General features: G+C 44.0%; 8 protein-coding genes across 8 annotated transcripts; 3 read left to right on the top strand and 5 right to left on the bottom strand.

The window, feature by feature from the left end:
- Nucleotides 1–109: 109 nt before the first annotated feature.
- Nucleotides 110–1,281, top strand: FSST1_006541 (uncharacterized protein; the record flags this gene model as incomplete). The annotated part of the gene is made up of 5 exons (XM_083232920.1): nucleotides 110–218; nucleotides 281–417; nucleotides 474–627; nucleotides 696–1,012; nucleotides 1,069–1,281. 5 exons carry the CDS (start codon nucleotides 110–112, stop codon nucleotides 1,279–1,281), a joined length of 930 nt encoding a protein of 309 aa, XP_083089971.1.
- A 1,358-nt stretch (nucleotides 1,282–2,639) lies between these two features.
- FSST1_006542 (SDR family NAD(P)-dependent oxidoreductase) lies at nucleotides 2,640–3,476 on the top strand (the record flags this gene model as incomplete). The annotated part of the gene is made up of 1 exon (XM_083232921.1): nucleotides 2,640–3,476. The coding sequence occupies one exon, from the start codon at nucleotides 2,640–2,642 to the stop codon at nucleotides 3,474–3,476; it is 837 nt and encodes a 278-aa protein (XP_083089972.1).
- Nucleotides 3,477–3,712: 236 nt separating this feature from the next.
- Nucleotides 3,713–5,550, bottom strand: FSST1_006543 (uncharacterized protein; the record flags this gene model as incomplete). The annotated part of the gene is made up of 7 exons (XM_083232922.1): nucleotides 3,713–3,869; nucleotides 3,925–3,996; nucleotides 4,051–4,362; nucleotides 4,412–4,721; nucleotides 4,776–5,085; nucleotides 5,144–5,342; nucleotides 5,399–5,550. 7 exons carry the CDS (start codon nucleotides 5,548–5,550, stop codon nucleotides 3,713–3,715), a joined length of 1,512 nt encoding a protein of 503 aa, XP_083089973.1.
- A 647-nt stretch (nucleotides 5,551–6,197) lies between these two features.
- Nucleotides 6,198–7,740, top strand: FSST1_006544 (uncharacterized protein; the record flags this gene model as incomplete). Its single annotated transcript, XM_083232923.1, has 3 exons — nucleotides 6,198–6,337; nucleotides 6,385–6,958; nucleotides 7,015–7,740. 3 exons carry the CDS (start codon nucleotides 6,198–6,200, stop codon nucleotides 7,738–7,740), a joined length of 1,440 nt encoding a protein of 479 aa, XP_083089974.1.
- Nucleotides 7,741–9,389: 1,649 nt separating this feature from the next.
- Nucleotides 9,390–11,452, bottom strand: FSST1_006545 (uncharacterized protein; the record flags this gene model as incomplete). Its single annotated transcript, XM_083232925.1, has 4 exons — nucleotides 9,390–10,257; nucleotides 10,309–10,781; nucleotides 10,846–11,061; nucleotides 11,147–11,452. The coding sequence occupies 4 exons, from the start codon at nucleotides 11,450–11,452 to the stop codon at nucleotides 9,390–9,392; spliced, it is 1,863 nt and encodes a 620-aa protein (XP_083089975.1).
- A 447-nt stretch (nucleotides 11,453–11,899) lies between these two features.
- Nucleotides 11,900–13,441, bottom strand: FSST1_006546 (uncharacterized protein; the record flags this gene model as incomplete). The annotated part of the gene is made up of 2 exons (XM_083232926.1): nucleotides 11,900–13,331; nucleotides 13,383–13,441. 2 exons carry the CDS (start codon nucleotides 13,439–13,441, stop codon nucleotides 11,900–11,902), a joined length of 1,491 nt encoding a protein of 496 aa, XP_083089976.1.
- Nucleotides 13,442–14,757: 1,316 nt separating this feature from the next.
- On the bottom strand, nucleotides 14,758–16,696 carry FSST1_006547 (uncharacterized protein; the record flags this gene model as incomplete). The annotated part of the gene is made up of 6 exons (XM_083232927.1): nucleotides 14,758–15,488; nucleotides 15,539–15,863; nucleotides 15,917–16,018; nucleotides 16,067–16,320; nucleotides 16,373–16,466; nucleotides 16,529–16,696. 6 exons carry the CDS (start codon nucleotides 16,694–16,696, stop codon nucleotides 14,758–14,760), a joined length of 1,674 nt encoding a protein of 557 aa, XP_083089977.1.
- Nucleotides 16,697–18,806: 2,110 nt separating this feature from the next.
- Nucleotides 18,807–20,504, bottom strand: FSST1_006548 (pectin lyase fold/virulence factor; the record flags this gene model as incomplete). The annotated part of the gene is made up of 8 exons (XM_083232928.1): nucleotides 18,807–18,810; nucleotides 18,861–19,170; nucleotides 19,227–19,440; nucleotides 19,492–19,626; nucleotides 19,675–19,882; nucleotides 19,936–20,087; nucleotides 20,171–20,190; nucleotides 20,240–20,504. 8 exons carry the CDS (start codon nucleotides 20,502–20,504, stop codon nucleotides 18,807–18,809), a joined length of 1,308 nt encoding a protein of 435 aa, XP_083089978.1.
- Between the last annotated feature and the right edge of the window lie 737 nt (nucleotides 20,505–21,241).

Genomic DNA, 21,241 nt, shown 5'->3' on the forward strand with positions numbered 1-21,241 from the left:
GACAGAAAGACTAACTCCTTGTATTTCAAGTCTATTTCAATATATTAATGGAAAAAAACTTTTGATGCAGATTAGCTTCGGACTGTTGCTAACCATCATTAATCTCGTTATGGCTGCCACCGTCATTGCATCGCCTACCCTAGGGCAAACTCAGTCAACCCGCAAGTCAATCTCATGGAGTAACTTGTTAGTTGGGGCCTGCCTGAATATTTTTCAAGGCTAGTTTTATTCCTCATATTAATAAATATTCTTCAAAAGTTTCACAACTGATATTTCACAGTCACTTCTTTGGGCCAACCAATGGAAGTTGTAAAAACACATGTCGCAGCAAACAGAGGAGACAACTTGCCGACCGCCATCAGCAAGACGTGGGCTCGTGGAGGCGTTCGAGCATTTTACCAAGGTCTCATTCCGTGGGTAAGTATTACAGCAGATTCGTTCTATCGACCTTGCTAACGTCAGATCCTTGTAAGGCATGGGTCGAGTGTTCGACCAAAGGGTCTATTCTTTTCCTGGCTTCAAATGAAGTCGAATATTATTCAAAAGCTGTACTAGGCGCCTCTCCGGCAATGGCTGGTACACTAGGTGGCGTCGCTGGTGGCGCAGCTCAGTCATATCTCACAATGGGTAAGTCGATAAACCTTCCATAATACAGACTAGACCAGATCGAGCGACGCTGACATTCCAACCGCAAGGTACGACGACCTGCATGAAGACTGTTGAAGTTACGCGACCAAAGAACGTCCAACCAGGCGCACGTGTTCCAGGTACAATGGAAGTATTCCTTGGCATCCTGCGAAAAGAAGGCATCCGTGGTGTTAATCGAGGAGTTAATGCTGTTGCTCTACGACAAATCAGTGGATGGGCCTCCCGCATTGGTATCGCGAGATTTGCTGAAGGCCAAATACGTACCATACAGTCAAAGCCTGCAGATGCAAAGCTTAGTATCTGGGAGAAGATGGCCGCGTCAACAGTAGGAGGAGCATTGAGTTGCTGGAATCAACCTTTCGAAGTGAGTCAATTAATGGCAGACATGATACCTACGGCTGAATACTAATAACTTCTAAGGTCCTTCGCGTGGAAATGCAGTCGCGGGCTTCTGGCCAAAACACATCAAACCCATCTATGGTATCTGCAGCCAAGCGCATCTTAGCTACTTCAGGCCCGTTGGGGCTCTTCAGAGGTGTCGTGCCTCGAATTGGAGTAGCAGCCTGGGCTACAATCTGTATGGTTGGTTTTGGCGATATCGCCAAGGAATACGTGAAGGGATTGAGAGTATGAGATTCAGTAGTGTCGAAGTTTTATACCCGGGACAGTACTTTATGGCAGGATTATAGTGTAGAGATCAATGGCGGATTTTGCCTTCGGCCACCATGTTTGCCTGTGCCACTGTTGACCACTGGTCCAAGCACCACCTGAAGATCGGTAGAATGAGTAAGAAGTAGAAAGTCGGGTTTGAACAGCCTTGTACCCAGGTATCGATGACTCTACTTATCAAACTCTCTGGCGTTATCTCATCTCCGAAACACGTTTCTATTTGTAATAGCCATGAAAGGATGAAGTCTACTTTTCTAAGAAGGGTCGAAGGCCGCGGAGACACCTTCCTCGATACAAGCCTTTTTCAAACTTTGCCAGTGCTTGCTTAATGGCATGGGATATCGGAAATACCTCACTGATAATTATTCGAGGTACCAAGGGGAGGTTAATTTCGGAGTCGGGGTAACATCGGAAACTTTACAATTCATTGACAGAGAGTTAAGAGTTTAGCCCTCGCTTGCTTCATACTCGCTGCATTAAAGTTTGGCGTTTCCCAAAATGCGTTACTATATGGCAGGCTAGACTTACAGCGCGTTACGCAAGGCCAGCGGAGTTGTCTGTGCTGTTCCATAAGAAACTCCGCAAACGTTCGAGTTATAGCTGTGCATATTAAAGACCGAGCCAATTAGAGGATTGCCTCGTAAACCTTCCTCATTTAGCACTCATATCAGAGACACTAGCCCCTGCACTAGCCAAAAAGATTCGGTAGTTGGAAGGCGTGTGTTTTAATTAGCTGAATCATTTATCGTATTGAGCTTTGACCCCTCGTATTATATACGCAGGGAAATCAGTTTGTTGCATGTACCCTTCTCCCGCGAACATCACACAATATATTCATGAATAATTAGTAGAAACACAGAGACTCAGTTTTTGCAATCGGACCTTGTGACAATGTAGGGCATGCCACTGCAGACGGTATACCAGAGATAAGTAACGGTTACACTATGCCCTATCGTTCGAGGGGCATTCAAGCTCACCAAGCGCCTGGATCATCGGGTTCATTGCAGTCCGTTAAGTCCGACTTATATGAGAGTCCCCAACACTCCGCTTTTAGTACGTCCAGACCGCTACACCAAATATCTGCCAGGGAAACTCTATACCAGTACTAATCAACACGGCAATGTTAGTTGACAGCTACCTGTTGTTGCGGAGTTTGGAAATATGAGGGTCAGAGTCATCTACAACCTCAGCCACGCCGGCGATTCTTCGAATATAAGTATTAGAAGCTCGACAAAGATTTTAAGAACAATCCGTCAAACATCCAACAATCACACAGCCTCAACATTTCAGCTTCAATTTTCCATACTTCAACATCCATCGACATGTCTACTCCCCCTTCCCCTGACGCACCTTGGTCACTCGCTGGCAAGACAGCTATTGTGACTGGAGGGTCGCGCGGCATTGGCCAAGCCATTGCCATCCATCTTGCACGCAAAGGCATCAGTAAACTAGCAATCACCTACGTCTCAAACATCAAAGCAGCCGAAGCAACGCTTGAGGAGCTCCGAGGTCTTGGCGTCAAGGACTTGGCCGCAGTCCAGGCTGATGCTCTTGATCCTGACTTTGCCTCAAAGGTCACCTCGGAGGTCCTTGAGAAGCTTGGCACAAAAGTCATAGATATTCTGGTCAACAATGCCGTCCTGGCGGATCCGGCAAAGGTGCTCCCGGTCAATGATACTACGCTTGAGAACTTCCTCGAGATCATGCATGGAAACGTGTACGCCCCCGTATCCTTGATCACCAAAGTTCTGCCCTATTTTCCAAAGTACGGTGGCCGAGTCATCAACATCTCTAGCGTGCTCGCCTACCAGGGTAACCCGGATCCCACCATAACATACGGAGCCAGTAAGGCCACTCTGCAGGCCTACACACGTTCTTTTGCCGACAGTTTCGGCAAGAAGACTCAGGCTACATTCAACAGCGTCATTGTGGGCTTGACTGCTACTGATAGTATCAAGTCTACCATGGACATGAACTTGATGCCACCAGGATTCCTCGACGCACAAATTCGAGACACGACGACTGCGGAAAGGATTGGTGTTCCTGATGATGTTGCATATATTGTTGGGTTTCTGTGCAGTGAAGAGGCACGCTGGGTCAACGGCGCTGCTATCAGTGCTAACGGAGGAAACAAGCTTGTCATGTCTGCTTTAGGCTAAGGGATATTTTCGGAATGAACATCAGGAACGTTGTATCGTGGAAGTCCCCCAAGGGTAGAAATTACGAAACAATAGACTTTGACATCATGTCATCATTATATTCTTATTATAAATTGAGAGACACTTTATTATACTCTATCTGTAAAAGGAGCAGTCAGTATACAATTCTCGACGTCAAGTGAAGATCCCAAAACTGTACTAGATAATACATTCAGCCTTGTTGATGTGTGGCAAGCTCATGGTGTATAGATCATTGGTGGACTTCCCCCTCGGCTACCATATTTGCCCTGGGACACTCTCTTGTTATGTACAACATATATAATAATCTGGAGTGAGGCGAAAACAATACCAACAGTAACCATAATTATCATAGTACGGAGACCTGTTTGGTAGCTATATCAAAGTTAGCCAAGTTGAAATTTTGTATGGATGCAAAAGATATTCTTACAAAGGGGTGTCATTTGGGCGAAAGTACTGAGTGCCAACCATAAGTCCACTAATGGCTGACATAACCCACATCCTAATGATTGATTAGCTTTGTTAGTACTTATAGAGAAAACATGGTAATACTCACGCAATAGCTATGCTGCGCTCACCAGCCTCTCGACAATTGAGTTGCACCCAAGAGTTCGACACAGGGTGATAGCCTACGGCAAAACTGTTGACCGCAGTCCAAAGGCCCCATCGAGACCATTTACCTACATGTGGGTGAAGCTGCCTAGCGATGATCAACGTAATGAGATAGCAAACATGACCAGCAATGACAGTTCCACCACGGAGGTTGGTCCGATCACTGAGATAACCAAAGAAAAAGACGATAGGGAGTGCCAATGATGCTCCCACAGCGGCAAGAGCGTTGGCAGTGATCCGATCAAATCCTAGAGACCTATACGGGTTAGCAAATAGACAAACATCCAGGAATGTTGTCGACCTACACGATGATGGAGGGCGTGTATGTAGTCAAAGGCGACCATGTGGAAAATACTGCAAAGGCTGCAATATAATGGGACCACCGACGATAGTGGAGAACAGTTCTTCTAACAAGCGCCCAGTCAATGGCAAGTCCTTGAACTCCGGATCTCTTTCCTTCCGGGTCATCTATCTCAAGCCGCCTTTGGAGGATATCTCGTTCGGAGGAGGAGAAGCGAACAAGACCCGGACCCACCAGCGGTCGAGGAATGTCAGGGCTGCCTGGAAGGAACAAGAGCAGGATGAATGCCACAACTATTGTAAATATTCCCTCAACTGTTATTCATCGTTAGTAGTCTGAACAGTATATGGCTGATCAATTTGGCTTACGCATGAATAGCCATTGCCAGCCTTTGATACCATGAGCACCTTCGAGCTTCAAGATACCGGATGCCAAAATCGGACTAATTGCATTTCCACCAAACATGCCAAAGAAAAAGACGGATACCCGCCTCGACAACTCGCGTTTGGTATACCACGTTGAGAGTGTGTATACTCCCCCGGGGATATACCCTGCCTCGGAAAACCCTAGCATCAGACGGAGGGCAAGGAATCCACCGCGATTTTTGATAAAGACCTGCATTGTCGCAATGAATCCAAAGGCTAAAACCTGGCCCGCCATCCACTTCCGAGGCCCAATCTGCATAAAATAGTCAGTCAACCATCCGCAAGAGTCAAACTCGGCTCTGTCGTCTTACCTTCTGTAATGCCATGTTACATGGAATCTCGAAAATGACAATTCCCATGAACATGAGTTGATTCCCTAGGTTGATTGTGTCTTGGTCAATATTGATGTCTGCCGCAAACCCTGCTGTGAGTGCGCTGGCAAGGTTCATTCGATCAAGCTGGAAAACTAGTAGACCGAGGAAAAGGAGGAATAGTACCGAGCGGTCGATTCTGATGAAGTAAAGGTAAGCTTTTGTCTTGGGGTTTCTGAAGTTTATGATACTTACTTTCTGCGTGCTTTGCCCTCCGCAGCAAGATCCCATGTGGCTTCGGGTTGATTTTCAGATGATGTGGATCTTCCATCCTGAGCGAATTGCCCGGTCTGCTTCTCGACGTTTTGTCCCTCGTCAGGTACGCCTTCTCTGGATTGGACAGCCATGACGACCCCAATATCGGCTCGCTAATTGTTTTCTTAAAGTGGGAGTATCACGAGCTGTGTTGTTCTGTAAGTAAGAGTTACCAAAAAAGTAGAAATAAGAAAGAAAGACGAGAGCGCCACTGTTCAAGATCGGAATGACAGTGTAAGCGCAAAATCATCACTGACTTTGATAATGCGACAGCTGATATCAGCAAGGAACATCATCATACCTGACGGCCAAGGATCACACCATCTGCCATCGAAATGTTATCAATACTACGCCACGCCGCTAGAGTCGAAAACGGGAAGTCAAACGTCAATAAACTATTGTCAAACTCGACTACTGCATGCCAAGTTGTTTAGCTCAACTTCGCTTAAAGGTTTATCTCAATTGCAGTCCCAGGACCTCGGTACTGGGAATATTTGGTTCTATTCCTTGTTATTGATCTTCGTCGTTGATTCCAAAGTAGCTCAGTACCAAGGATGACGTGCTTATCCTTGTTCATCACACCATGCCATTCATGAAACGTCAAACCGCAAATGCAGACGCGGGGTATGAGAAATAGCAACACGATAAAACCTACTGTTATTTGAGAATCAAGAGTCAGATTTGATCAGTTTATTTCGCAGCCTTTCTTTCGACATCATCCCTTCGTACATCCAGCAACATGGCAACTCCGAATGTGAAGCGTGTTGCAGTAATTGGGGCGGGACCAGCTGGTGCAATCACCATAGATGCCCTAGCAAAAGAACAAGTTTTCGATGTCATTAGAGTATTTGAGCGTCGCGAAAGACCAGGAGGTTGCTGGTGAGTTCATCATATTCCAGGAAAGAACTCATGATTTACGTATATAGGGTTGGCGACACTGAGCGTCCTGAATCAGTGACGAACCTTGCTCAGTTGGCCGACAGAAGCGCAGATAAACCACTAGCGATTCCCGAGCATCTCCCTACCTATACGTCAAAATCAGACCAGCCGAGATTCACAGAATCCTCAATTTACCCATACTTGGAAACAAACATTGATCATGTTCCCATGCAATTTTCACAAGAACCATTTCCAGCAGAAACAAGTGCACGGTCCGTTGAGTTGTATGGTCCACAAACACCGTTTCGTCACTGGAGTGTGGTACGGAGATATATCGAGGGTTTGGTCGAGCGAAATGGTTACTCAGACCTTGTCTCCTACAATACTACTGTCGAGCGAGCTGATAAAGTCGGAAGTGAATGGAAAGTCATTCTACGCAAGGAAGGCCAAGAACAGGACTACTGGTGGACTGAATGGTTCGATGCGGTAGTGGTTGCCAGCGGCCATTACTCTGTTCCTTACATTCCTTTCATCGAAGGACTCGAGACTTTTGAGAAGTCGAGACCCGGAAGTGTAATTCACAGTAAGCACTTCCGCGGAAGAGATCTCTACATATCAAAGGTGAGCTTTATCCAAATGGGACGTCACACCATCATCAATACTAACAAGCTACGAAGAAAGTTGTCGTGGTTGGTGCATCAGTCTCTGCGGCTGACATCGCTTTCGACTTGGTCAGCGTGGCACAGAGACCAGTTCATGCGATTACAATCGGCCATAGCCCCAATGGATATTTTGGCGATGAAGCTTTCAACAACCTTTATATCAAAAAGCATCCTTCCATCACGAAAGTCGTCGATCGTACCGTTTATCTAGGAAATGGTGACTGGATAGAAAATGTGGACCACATCATATTTGGAACCGGGTATAGCTGGACCTTGCCCTTTTTACCTGACGTCCCCGTTCGAAACAACCGAGTGCCCGACTTGTACCAACATGTAGTTTGGAGACATGATCCAACTTTGCTGTTTGTTGGTGCAGTTCAGGCTGGTCTAACCTTCAAAGTCTTTGAATGGCAGGCTGTTTATGCAGCAAGACTTCTCGCCGGCCGTGGCACGTTACCCTCGACGGAAGAGATGGAGAGTTGGGAGGAGCAGAGGATCAAGGTTCGGGGTGACGGACCTAAATTTGCCCTTGTTTATCCTGACTTTGAAGACTATTTTGAAACTCTGAGAAAGTTGGCTGGTGATGCCAACGGCGTGGGAAGACAATTGCCCAGGTTCAGACGTGAGTGGTTCCGGGCATTTTTGGAAGGACATGAGCTTCGGAAGATTATGTGGAAGACGTTGAATACCAAAGCGAGAGAGGTTAACGGGAACACTAATAGCCCAAAGTCACGTTTGTGAGATTATCTGCCATGGGAGTGACTGCACGACTTTGGAAAGGGCATCGCTATACCAATATATTGAGAAGTCAACAAATTCAATCACACTGAATGAATAACCTTTCACTTGGGCCTAAACCCTATATCTTTTAACCTATTTATAAAATGAATTCTAGGTACTTGTCTGTTTATTAACTGAAAATTAATATAAAAGGCGAGCAGTATAGTATGAAAAGCCCCTCTTGGCCCCTCTCTGTACTAGCAGGTTAATTATAGGCTTATTTCCCTCCTTTGCAGCTAGTATTAGGGAGGTAGAGCCAAAGCCATCTTTTGCCTTGATATCAGCGCCCTTCTCAAGTAAAAATTCTACCAAGGCCAGGTGACCCTGCAATGCTGCATGGTGCAGGGGTGTTCGATCATACATCATGTCCCTCGTTTCGATACCAACGCCCTTCTCAAGTAACAGTTCTACCACGGCCACGTGACCCTCCAATGCAGCATGTATCATAGGTGAGTGATAGAGTATCCCTTCTTTCCCTTCGATATGGGCACCCATTTATAGCAGCATTTTCACCATCGCTTTTTAACCGCTTAATGCAGTAGCTATAAGCGGCGTTAAAGTACTAAGCCTAAACCTATTATTATTTATTAATTTCTATACTTTACTAGTAAATGCAAGTAAATATAAGTCTAAGCCTCTTAATAATTTAAATATTTAATAAAATATTTATATAAATTAAAAACTTATTATTTTAAAATAAGGTTTTCTTAATAATTAAATTTCTTACTAAGAATATATATAATTATTAAGGTAATAATTAAACTTTATAATAAAGGTTATATAAAAAAAGCTTTTAAGCTATATATATAGTAATTATATTTTTCTTTTATAATTATTAATTTATTAAAATCTAAAGAAAAGTTAATATAATTAAAGTAAAGATAGTTAATATATTTATTTATATAGTTAATTAATTATAGTCTTTTCCTTTTAATCTATAGTATTAATTATATTATAAATATAATATATTTACCCTTTAATTATTTAATTAAATTATATATATTATTAAAGCTTAATAAAAAGAATAGACTTTTATTATAATAATAATTATAACCTTAAGCTTAAGGCTATTAAGGCTATTATAATATTATTATTAAGGGATTTTAGTCTTATAAAAAAGGCCTTTTTAATAAGCTAGGATTTTAACCTTTTTAATTATAATAAGATTATTAGATTAGCTGCTTTTAATTATTAATTTTTTTTACTTTTATTAAAGAAAAAAGAAGCTAAAAGATATTATCTCTATAAAGAGCTAGGTATCTTAATAAGGCTATATAAAAAGCTAGAGTTAAGTAAAAAACTAAAGGCTAAAGAAGAAGATTTCCTTATAGCTATAGATATAAAGTATATCTAATAGTAGCTAATCTGCCTAATAAAGTAGATTATTTATATTATTAATATCTTTAATTAAAAGGTTAAGGTTATTAATATAAAACTATAAAGATACTATATATAGAGGTAATTAGAAAATAAGGGTTCTATTAAGGTAATTTATAATATTAAATTAAAGCAGGGCTAAATCTAGAGGCTAAATTTATATAATTAATCTAGATTATATATAGACCTGTTATCTTAATCTACCCTACCAGAGAGTAATAAAGTGTCTTTAACTATATCTTTAACTGGGGAAACCCATTATTATAACCTCTATCTATTTTAGCACCTCGCTCTAGTAAGAGCTTCGCTATAGCCACGTGGCCTTGCCGTGCCGCACATGTCAGTGGTGTATCAATAACTCCATCGCCCTCCTCGAGATCGGCACCGGCGGCTATTAAAAGCCTTGCTATGACCTCGTGACCCCCTCGTGCAGCAAGTATAAGTGGCGTAAAAAGGCAGCAAGGCTGTCTATCGACATCAACACCATGGTCGAGAAAGACCTTCGTTATGGGCTCGTGGCCGTGCCGAACCGCATGCATAAGCGGTGTCATACCCCGACGATCGAAATGCTGGAGATTTGATCCTTTTTGAATCAAGAACTCTGCTAAGAGCGTATGACCCTTGATGGCAGCCAATATAATCGGTGTACGACCCTCCCAATCTTGTGCATTGGCGATATTATCATCAAGATTGAGCGGCCAGTCCTGCTCATGTATTCTTGGTGGCAATGGCATTAAAATACTATTATTTGATGTATGAAGATCGACATCAATGTTGAGAATCGCCTTGATCAGTTCGACATTCCCGTTTCTGTAGGCAGTCATGAGTTGTTCCCAGGAATCGTCGTCTTCATTCACCACGGGGTGCTCAATCATGGGTGATTGGGGTTGAACCTCTGTAAGGCTACCGTTTGTTTCGTGCTCGATTATTATCACTGCTCTATCGTCCTGCTCTGGTGTCTGGTGTCTTGTCTGCTCAATAGTACGAGGAACTCTTGTGGACGGTCCTGTCAAGTCTGATTGGGAGGCTAATCTGGAGATTTCAGATGTCAGGCCTTTTCCATTATCGAAAGAGCTTCTTCTGGATGATACTGTGGAAGGTCTAAGCCGGTCAGTTGTGAGTCCAGGAAACTGTAGATATGTCAAGGCCTACCGGCTGTGTTCTCCTGAGATCCGAATGCCTGGTAACAAATTTCCAATCCACGAATGATGCATTGCTGCTTCCAGGGCTACTCTTGCTTCCGGATGGGGCCTCATTACCTGACGAAGGAAAACCTGACCATCTTCGCTCACTTGGCAACAATCCAACGGCCCTTGAGGAAAGGTTTCACCTTGATTCTCTGCATACTTCATCGTGGAGGACGTGTTTTCGAATGGGAAAGAGTTCGTCAAGATGAAAAAGACCGTTATTCCCAAAGCCCACACGTCTGCCGCTCGGTAGTCGTTAGTAGGGTGTCTGATTTTACCAGGTCGCAGTAACTCAGGAGCCATGTACAGTTCAGTGCCGATAGATACAGAAGTGACGTTTGTATTAGGTCCCAACCTCTTACTGATACCGAAGTCGGCGAGCTTAACCCACCAGGAACCTGAGGGAATACCTCCTGGATGTCGATGAATGAGAATATTCTAATAGCAGTTGTTAGGTACATAGAGGACTTCACCAAACCAACGTTTCTAATGATGTACTTACTTGAGGCTTTATGTCCCGATGGGAGAACCTTTCCGCATGCATAAGAGCAATGCCTGATAGGATTTGACTGGTTATCTCACGGCCATCGTCTTCGGGTAAGTGCTGGCGTTCGCGAACAAAGTTGCATAGATCACCTGCAGGAAGGTACTCCATGGCGATATATAATTTACTTGATGACGCATACCAGCCGAGCGATTTCACAAAATACTTCGAATACTGCCCAGCCATTTCCCAAGTCAGTTATCCTCAATCGCAGTAAGAAAATTCAACAAAACTAAAATTCAATATCATCTATACATACTTTGTCATGGGAAAACTTGACGATTGTTGCAAGCTCTCGTTGGTAACGACGTTTCGAGTCACTATCCTGAAATCGAATCTTCTTGACAGCGCGTTGAGTAAAGTTTCGGCCACCATCGATACATGTTTCCAAAACTATGTCCCCCTGTCCACCGTGTCCTAGGGTACGAACTTTCTTCCAACGCTCTTGTCGTGGTGGAGATGAGGGTGGTGCATCGGGGTCATCATGGAGGTGGATGGTCACGTTTCCGTCGTACCATGTCGTCAGTTTGTAGTCTCGCACAACATCCGGAAGATTATCGTCCATTGTGATAGGCGGGATTCATTTGTTGGATGTACGAAACGAGTGCCTGAGCGAATTAATCGACTGAATTCACCAAAACCATAAGACGTGGAGGCATACAGGTTGGTGAGAGGGTGGAAAGCGGGGGAAATGTAAGACAGCTAGGCAGTCGTGCTTTCTATGAAAACTACCAGTCGTGTTTCGGAGCGCGTTTTCTCATTCTTCCGATATTTATCACTCCCTTGAAGTTACACAGACACGTGACGCCATGAGATGACTTGTCTCATGTTGGTTTTTGAGGGCTCGAATCTTTAATTGTTCCTCAACCAATAGATTGTAGAGCACAGTCGATATCAATTAGCTGTTTAACATCAAAAACGGTGCATTGTATAGTTCAACTCAAATTGATATATGCCAAACACTGATAAGTATCTTTCTAACCATAACATACTCAATCTTGCAACTATGGCCCTAGTAACGGATGACACTCATCGCATCCATAATCTTCTTCACATACCGCGACCCAACTTCTACCCCGTCCTGGTCCTCAAAGTCCCGAGGGTCACCAAACTCCGCATTGCCCTCGTCTAGACAGGTGAGACAAGTGTGGACTAATTTGCTGTAAATGTCGCCCATCGTGGCCCTGAGCTGGTACCGGCTCAGTGAAATCAATGTCTGTTTGATAGTGTCCTGGCTGGAGTTAGTCGGGGATAGTTGGGTGGCTTCTAGCATGTCTGATATCTGCGTTCTCTTGTCCCCTTCATAATGTACAAGAGATTGCCACAGGCCGATCTCTAGAAGGCAAACTCCGAGGCTGTAGATATCATGCTGCATAACAAAATCGATTGCCGTACTGCCCATCCGTGATGGATGCTGATAGACGGTGTCCTTTCGGTCTGGATTTGTAGTATTGGTTTGTGCATCTGCGTATCGGATAAGCTGGAATCCGACCAAACATACAACCATTGCGTCACGCTCCTCGTTCGACTCTAGAATCAAGATCGTCTCGGGCGTAATGTTTTTGTGAACGAACTCATACAGATGAACGTAGTACACTGCGGTAACAAGCTGCCGAGCAATCTTGAGGCGCTTTGTGAGCGAGTCCGGGATAAGGTCAGACAGAAGGAGTTCTCTGCAGCTCTTCACTGTGGAATAGCCTTCCGGGACTCCAAAGACAAAAGTAAGATTTGCATCTGTCTGTACTGGTACAAACCCTTTACATTTGAGTATGCCAAAAGTGAAAGGGTTTGAGTCTCGAAGTCGCGATGCAAGCTCGCGAGCATCCTTTAGTTTGACGGTTTCCTGAGAGACAGTATCGATAATGTACCGTTTGCTGACTTTTCGTTCCACAGCTACCTGAGCCTTGCAGTATGGGATTATTTGATGGTCTAGATTCTCAAGCACCTTGTCTGGGAGACGAGGGGACTCGCTATTATCAAAAGCCCTGCGAAATCGCAAGGCCTCACGAGCCGGCTGTTCGTGGTCTTGCGGTCGAGTTTTAGCTACATTTCGTAGCACCCCGTCCACAGTTCGAGGCCCAGTCTTGATGACATGGAACCAAGAAGGTTCAAAGCGTTGTTGCCAGGACTCGAGATCAGTCACTGTACTTTCAAGATTGTCTCGGACATTCAGAAAATGGAGAGCCTTGGTTCTTTTTGAGGTTGCATGTCTATCCGGCTTGGATATCACGACTGACGCCGCATCCAGTTTAGATTGAAGGATGCGCAAAATTCGAGACTGAAGCTCCCGCTGATCATCAGTCATCCCATCCTCTAACTCCCTCGCAATTTCTAACTGACTGGAAATTCGTGACCAACAGACCTGAATTCTCACAGAGAGTTCGTTGACTTTGGCGTCGGCTTGATCATAATCCTTATAAGCATGAACCAAATATTTCCCGACCCTAGGAGTATGGAATTAGTCTCAAGGACACATACGCAAGGAGTAAACTCACTTGATACAGGCATCAATTGTGCCAACAAGCCCTGCGATGCCGAAGCCTAAGTCAGCCATGATATAGACAACGCTCTAAGATAATAGAGAAATGAGTTAATACGGCGGCTAGTTTGAACACATTCGAGACTGCTCTCGTCCTTACCTTATTACCCCGCATCGGAGACGCTTCAGTTTTCAGCTGCTGACCGGTGCCGCCACCTAGGGGATGCATACGACCCGAAATGTCGGCCAAGCCATCCTGTGGCTTTCGTCACATCAATACTCCTGCTGTTATAGCTTATGTCCTAACGCCTCTTACAAATCCTTTCCGGTTAAAGCTGACATATAGCCATTGTAAAATATTCTTAAACTGGGCTGAAATTATACCGCGTAATAACTGGCTATTCAGTTATGGACATTATGGCTACGTCTTATCCCGAAGGCGAGTTATAGTTAGCCGATAGTATATTGGTAAATATATAATTAAGTCATGCCTTCGTTGGAAATGTTGATAGTGTGATTTGGTGTAATCACACCAAGACGATCACATGACATTGTGAGAGATCTAGTCACGTGACTCAGTATAGAGGTTACATGTCTTACTTCAATCAGCAGCCGCAACTCAAATCTTTTGAGGTTAGTTCCCATAAAACTATTGTTTCAACATGATGAAGCGAGAAAGGTTGACAGGAATTTTCCTAATTCAACGTCACGTTTGTCAAATTCTCCACTATGGGAGTGACAGCAAGACATTGAGAAAGGTATCGCTGTACCAATAGACCCTAAAGTCAACCAATTCAATTACAACTTATAGTACATAAGATTATATAAGATTAGGATATAGTCCTAGATGAAGAAGGGTAATTACATCTAATGAGGAAAAAGAAATAAGACCGAATGGAATTACATTAGAGACATTCATTTATGGCAAGCTTCTTTACTTTGACAGTAGCAGTGGAGTAATAATCTAGTACTTGTATATGTATTTTATCTATGAGTCTTTTACTCACTTATATTATAACGTATCCCAGCTAATAAGATCACGAATCTCTCACGACAGAAGCAGAGTTTGATGGTCATTTGACTCGATGATTCGCACCGAGGCTGGAAAACCTTGTCTTGAGAGAACCTTTGGTTTGAACATTGTTGAAAATTTGATCTGCGCGGACAGATTAACATTTCTTGAAAACCTAGAGGAAATTGAGAAGGCCTGGGCAAGAACTTAAGTGACCATAAAAAAAATATACTATGTTTAGTATTCGTCTTTCTCATTTATCTCTCTAAACCGTTTTATCAGTCGAGACTAATAGTTAATTATCACAAGTGGACATTGATAGGAAAACAGGTCTTATTTACTTCGTATATATCCATACCGTAGATTCCTCCCCTCTTGTTTAGCTATCAGTAGAGCCAACTCTGAACTTAATATAGGGAATGTAATGATCAGGCCAAGGGATCTGCTGGGGCCCAAACTTGCAGCTGTAAAACTGACGAGAGTCATAGAATGTTTTAAACCCGGAAAGCTCAAACTTACTCCTGGCCTTTTTCATGCATGGAACATCCATGGCGAGTTCAGTCCACCGGTTATAACTAACAATACCTGAGTCATACTGGAAGTTTCCAGGCTTAACAGGAGAGCTCTCTGCAAGAACCTGTAAGTTGCTGACACCTGTGTTAACATCCTTTAGTGGCTTTTGTAGCTGAGTCTTGAACAAACTCTGAATCTCAACGAGTCCTTTCTTGAGGTTTCCAGAAGAGTCTGCCTGGAGCTCTTTGGCGTGTTTGTTCCATGGGTAGGCAATAACCTCCTCGACAGCTGCCAAAGCTTTCTCCGACAAAGGTTTGAATCCAGTGGCGAGATCAGCTATAGGCGAGAGCAGGCCCCCAAGTTCTGCAACTGCTTCAGGTAGATCTGTGGTCAGCGGAATGGCCTGACCTATATCTTCAAGCTTAGAAAGCTTTCCACTCTTAATCAAGTTGATGAAGAAGCTCGCCTGTGGAATCGACTCGGAGGTTTTGATGACCCTTTTAGTTCTTTCCACCATCACAAGGGCATTCTTTGCGGAATCAGAGGCGGCATTTTGCATGTTCATCGAGGCCTGGGTTGAAGCAATAGCATTCGCAACTGCAACCAGTCAGTAGACATTTTGATGTAGTTGATCGAGGGACGCATACCCTTCTTGTTGAACGTTGAGATCCCAGCGCCGACACACAGTTTTCCTGTGCAAGTAGCCTTCTGCGTAGTCCGCACTTTGTTGGAAACGATTACCATATTTGTCGCGACTGTTTTGGATGAGGAATTTATTGCGACGACGACACTGTTCAGTTTCTCAAATAGCTTGATCCACTCGAGGAGCATTTTTGGAAGCTGGAGACCAAATTGCGTTGCTGTATCTTTGAGATACCGCGTAAAGAAATATGAAATATTAGTCGGGTCACATATTCCAGAAAGGCAAGGAGAGATGGCCGCAACCATCTCTGCATATGTCGCAATATCAATCTAGTTAAATGTGAGACACCATTTCAATTTTGAGATAGGGTGTTTTGCGGTACCTCTTTTGCACGAAGAACAACCCATCCGCCCTCAGGCGTGAGTTGTTCCTCAATAACTTCATCGCGGTCATCCTTAACGCCTAACTTCTTGTCGATAATGCACTATCCGTATAAGCATTGGAAGAATCCTCGGTTGTAAACAAGACTGACCTTTTGTAGCCGGATAACCTCAGTAATTATAACTGAGTCGATGTTTAAAAGTCCGGCGACAGTACCAATGCGATCCCAAATTCCGGATTTGATGAGGCTAAAGACCTTGGGAACGCAGCCACACATGGCACCGGACTTGTCAATAAATTCATTGCCAATATTTCCCAAGGTATCGCGTACGGCTTGGCAGACACCGCGTTTCTCTGTCATGATGTTGATCCCGCAAGGTAGGTTAACCATCTTTTCAATGGTACCTAGTGTGGTAATTAGGTGAGGACAACAGAACATTACACAGCTTTTACCTACCAGGCACACAGGTCTCGCCATCGCACAGCTTAAATGGGTCATTCCAAGTTGGACATGGATACTTGAAAGTCTTTTTCGTCTTGCAAGGGTCAACCTGTGAGGTTTCATATTAGCTAAGATTCTATCCTGTATATAGGAGGCTTGTCGGTTGCATACCTCGAAGATCGTTTGAGGACAGTATTTCAACTTGGCCTTAACAGGTACGTCAAATGAGCCTTTGCATTCGATAATTCCATCGACACCACCACATATTTCATCAATGGTATCAGACAGAACTAGTTGGCCAAGTAGTGGAAGTAGGTTGAGTAGAGTAGAGATATGCATAATGTTATAACTGTAAAAAAGAGAAAAGTAAAGAAGATGGTTACTGATTAAGACGAGAAAGCTGGAAAAGGGTATGAGATTAAATAAATTCCAAGATAGTATGGAGAATCTAGAACTGCAATCTTTAGAATGGGGCTGGCTAGTCAGGTACTAAGTGGCCACAACTAGTTTCAGCCTCATACTCAGTAACCATACCTTACAACGGCTATGGAATTAAAGTTTTTAAAGTTGTGTGAAAGTAGAGAATTAAAGTTTAACTAGTTACAGGTTCTAGTAATCTAGTCCTTTCGGGGCAGCCATAAAAGAGACTTACTGACCTGGTCTGGAATAAATCGTGGCTGATATTGGAATGGCCGACTTAAGCCTTCATTCTCGTCCTACACCAGTGGCCAAGGCATATTAAGTACCAGTTCTGGGCTTTTATCAAGCGGTGAGTGTTAGCACAGTAATTGGTACTAGTGACTTAACGAAAATACCTTTTTCATGAGAGCCAGTGGCAATATTCCTTCTGTAACAAGACTGGCAAAGGGTCTCGAATCTTCTGAACCTCAAAGGCGGTCGCCCCTTTTGGCTTTGAAAATAGGTAAAAAGAGTTGTGCAAACTGTCTATCAATTCAACTATTAACTTATTAAACAAATCCATCGCTGATGTCTTCCAGTGGCCGTGACTCCCATCTTGTACCTTATCTGCGATGACATCTAAGCTCTCTTGTCGATGTCAGCTCATATGGATAAGACTGGTTACCAATCTAGAGGCCTCGCTGCACCTACCATCTTGGTTTCGGCAAAAGCAAACACGAGATCAGTTGAAGACAGGTTCTGGGATGGCTTGAAGATTCTCTGGGTCTGCTCCCGGCCGGAGCAGTTAAACACTTTCCAAAGGAGAGCTAAAGCCATGTGTGTACCATTCCAACTAGCAGAGCGACCAGTCGGAGACAGCTCAAACTGCCCGATGGCAACTCGAATGCAGCCACCGGGTACGTTGCTGTAACGTGACGCTACGGTGAGGGGTGTGCATGCAATCTGATATCGATGTCACCGGACTAGAGGAGGGTCTAGGTCAGCTAGTATATATGCTCTACTGACATTTCATACGCTATTAAAGCCTCAACTATTCTATTCAGGTTCTGAAACCCGTCTAGACTATGCATCAAAGAGTATGTAAGTTGATTTAATCTTACGAGAAGTTCAGAACATTCTTGCCAACCTGTGATGATGTCGGGCCTCTTAAGATAAGCACTCACCAAGGTGAAATCACAATGTCACATCGCAAAGTTGAGGAAACAATTTATATTACATTTGCCCACACACTTGAGATATTCGACTACGGTCTGAGGTGAATGCCCTCCTTAGGTTTGGATTCACACACTTTCCCGTATAGTAACGGTTGGTAGGTAAATGTCTTTTCTCATAATTATTTCCGCGTGTCGAGTAATGCATGCTCCTAATCTACTGTATTGACATGATCCAGATTTTGGACGTCGCGCAAACCGTCTCGGGCCAACGACGTCACGGGGATTCTCTGATATTGAAGACCCAAGAGCTGGACACCGCAGCAGGTGGTCTATCCAATTGCTTCTGAGTATTCCCAGAATGAACTCATCACCAGACCGACTGAACAAGAATCTGGCGACTCCCGAGATGGAAATACAACTGTCCCCCTCAAACGTCAAGTCTAACCTCATTAAAGAGAAATAGGAAACGCAATGTCTATAATATCGTAAATATACTGGCCAATGTTAATCTATGGTCTACCTATGTCTTCTTAAGCATCCAAGTAGTAAGATAACCTTGATACTTTAATAAGATCTTGTACAGTTGAAATAGGCGGCATGAATGAGAAAGGTTGCAAATGACCTGATTTGATTGCTAGGATAGAAATATAATCATTATTGAAGCAGTAAGCTATGAAGGTTACAAAACAATAGACTGGAGCAACAAATGATCGACAAGACCCCATGACATCTCCATTCCGGTCCACATATTTCCAGCTATTGAGAACCAGGAACAGGCGACTGAAGTAGATTGTTAAAAAGACCCCCAGTAATGCTTATTATAGTCGCCATCAGGCTTCCAAAGAGCAGCTGGGGTGTAGACCGGGATGGGGACATCAGCTAAAATAATAGTTAGTACATGTACGTGAAACGTTAATCAATTCACTTACTGCCATAACCTGTGCTTGTCACAGCCCAGGTGGGAGGGAAGAGATGGGGCAGTCCAGCCAGTGGGCTTAGCTGTAATAGTATAGGTACTGGTGTAAGGCGTAGGTGACTGGCCTGAAGTAAGTGACTTTATTCCATCCGCACCTCCATAAGAATTGTCGCCATGACCAAAAATGTTACCAATCTTGTTGACAATGAATGTTCCAGACTCAGTCCAGAGGCTGAAGTCCTCGACTGTAATATTGGTAGCAAACCTTAGATCGTTAGCGACCAAAAAGAGAGGAGGCCGCTTGGCGCCATCGCCAACAGATCCTGGATTCACCATTGTCAATATTAAAAGTTTATTATGACATGGCAAGCAAACATACCAGAGAAGTTCTTAAAGACAAGATTAGTCAAAGCAATAGCTCCAGTGTCGGGCTCGAATGTATTCTGCCAATATTGATTGATATCTAGGCCATAAAGAGATGCCTTGGATCGGAAATTCTCAAAGGTAATATTCGAGACGTATCCAGAGCCTCCTGGATAAGTCTTGATGAAAGCGATGTTATTCCCCTGTATGATGCTGATGTTTCTTGCATGCTAGGCCAATTGAGTTAAACCCATTCTTTGGCGAACGCAGAGCTTACTTACAATGTTGGCGATGGACGCCGACACATTGAGACTACCGATCGAGATTCCAGAGCCTGCTTGGTTACAGACCAAGTTCTCAACAGGAGCATGATTGGATGGGCTTTTAACTGACACACATTCGTCTCGATTGGTCACCTAATATTATCAACGTACGCACTTTGACTTCAGTTGAAAGGCATTTACCTCGATGTCATGGATCCAATAGTTGGTGCCAACAACGTCGACTCCGTCGTAGGAGCCTAGGTTGGCACCACGAATGGTTAGATGGTAGACCTCGAGGTTCTCAGCAAAGTCAAAGACTATGTGGAACTTCGGACTGTCAACGAGGATGAGGTCGTGGACAGCGGTGCCGATGGGTGAGATGAGCCGGACAAGTCGGGGGCGGAAGGTACTTGAGTGGTAGATAAGCTTCTGGTAAGATTATATTTGGAATTGTAGACATACTTTGCCAAGTTCCTGTAGATATATCCTTGGCCCTGGATGGCGCCCTTTCCATTCTTGGAGAAAAACTCAAAGTCGACAGCTAATACCCATGTAAGAGACAAGATGATAGAGTCGATAGCGGTATGCTTACGATTGATGATTGTGAGCCCATTCTGTAGGAATTGCCCATCACCTTCACCATTGATGGTTGCGTTCAGCGGCTCAACTCCCGCAAAGCCCTGCAATATCAACTTACGATCAACAGTCTAGTTGCCACTATAAGCCAGATTTATAAGTCTATCAAGCTGTAATGCCCAGTTTGTACCGTTTGATAAAACGACCGAGCGTTTAATCAAGTACTGCCCTTCAGGTATCACCAGACGAGATCCAGAATGTGCGAGGACACAAGTCTTGAAAGTCTTCTCGATAGCATCCGCTGCATCAGTTTTGTTGTCGTTTGCGGCTCCATAGTCTAGAATGTTGCACTCGTGCGTCTTTTGCGAGAGGTCTGTGGTAGGGCCGACAGGACCAGTGAGTTGGGCATTTGCCCAAAGAGCGTGAAATACACTTATAACCAGAGAGGCTTTCATCTTCGAATAATGGAAGTTATTGATCTAATCCTTTCCTCTTCTAGCCAGGACGTCAAGTTTATACTCAGCTCAACGCTCGCACTGCGTGCTTTCATTTTCAGATGAATACCCACACTCACTTGCTCAAGGGCCACGGCTGACACTTATCGTGAGCACCACATTTCCGTGTTTTGCTTGAACTCCTTCGGACAGTGAGAGATTTGCCGCTCTTTCCGGTCAGATTTATAAATTACAACTGTTCTAAAGGTAACTCCACTTTGACTATTACACATATCATGGTTGAATCGTAGACGTATCGACATCATCTTAAGCCTTCGCCCTATCTAAGACTAATTTATGTCGTTATTATTGAGGGCCCTAGTACGCGACAAATTAGACAGCTTGGATATGGGTTTGTTGTACTGGTACATTGGATTTAGCGTCCAGTCTACGGTTTATAGTCAGAAGCCCGAAAGTCGGACCCGAATTCTTTATGGCCCTACCCAGCGTTGCTTAAACCCCATGCTATTTCCAGCAATAGCGCGGATGTCACAATCGCTAGACACGTTGTCATTGGTGCGCTTTTTACCACGTCGTTGTTGAGCTAGCGATCTACCCAGTAAGGACGGAGCGACTTCAGCATCAGACGTCGGTTACACGCCTCATCGGCATCTGCTAGCCAAGATTTCCATGCAAGTATGATAAGCACGGATACTCGGCACAAATTCGATCTCGGATACATGTCATATATGCTTGTT

This window comes from Fusarium sambucinum, chromosome I (genome assembly GCF_050947815.1).
Source record: "Fusarium sambucinum isolate potato_lamoka chromosome I, whole genome shotgun sequence".
Taxonomy (NCBI): domain Eukaryota; kingdom Fungi; phylum Ascomycota; class Sordariomycetes; order Hypocreales; family Nectriaceae; genus Fusarium; species Fusarium sambucinum.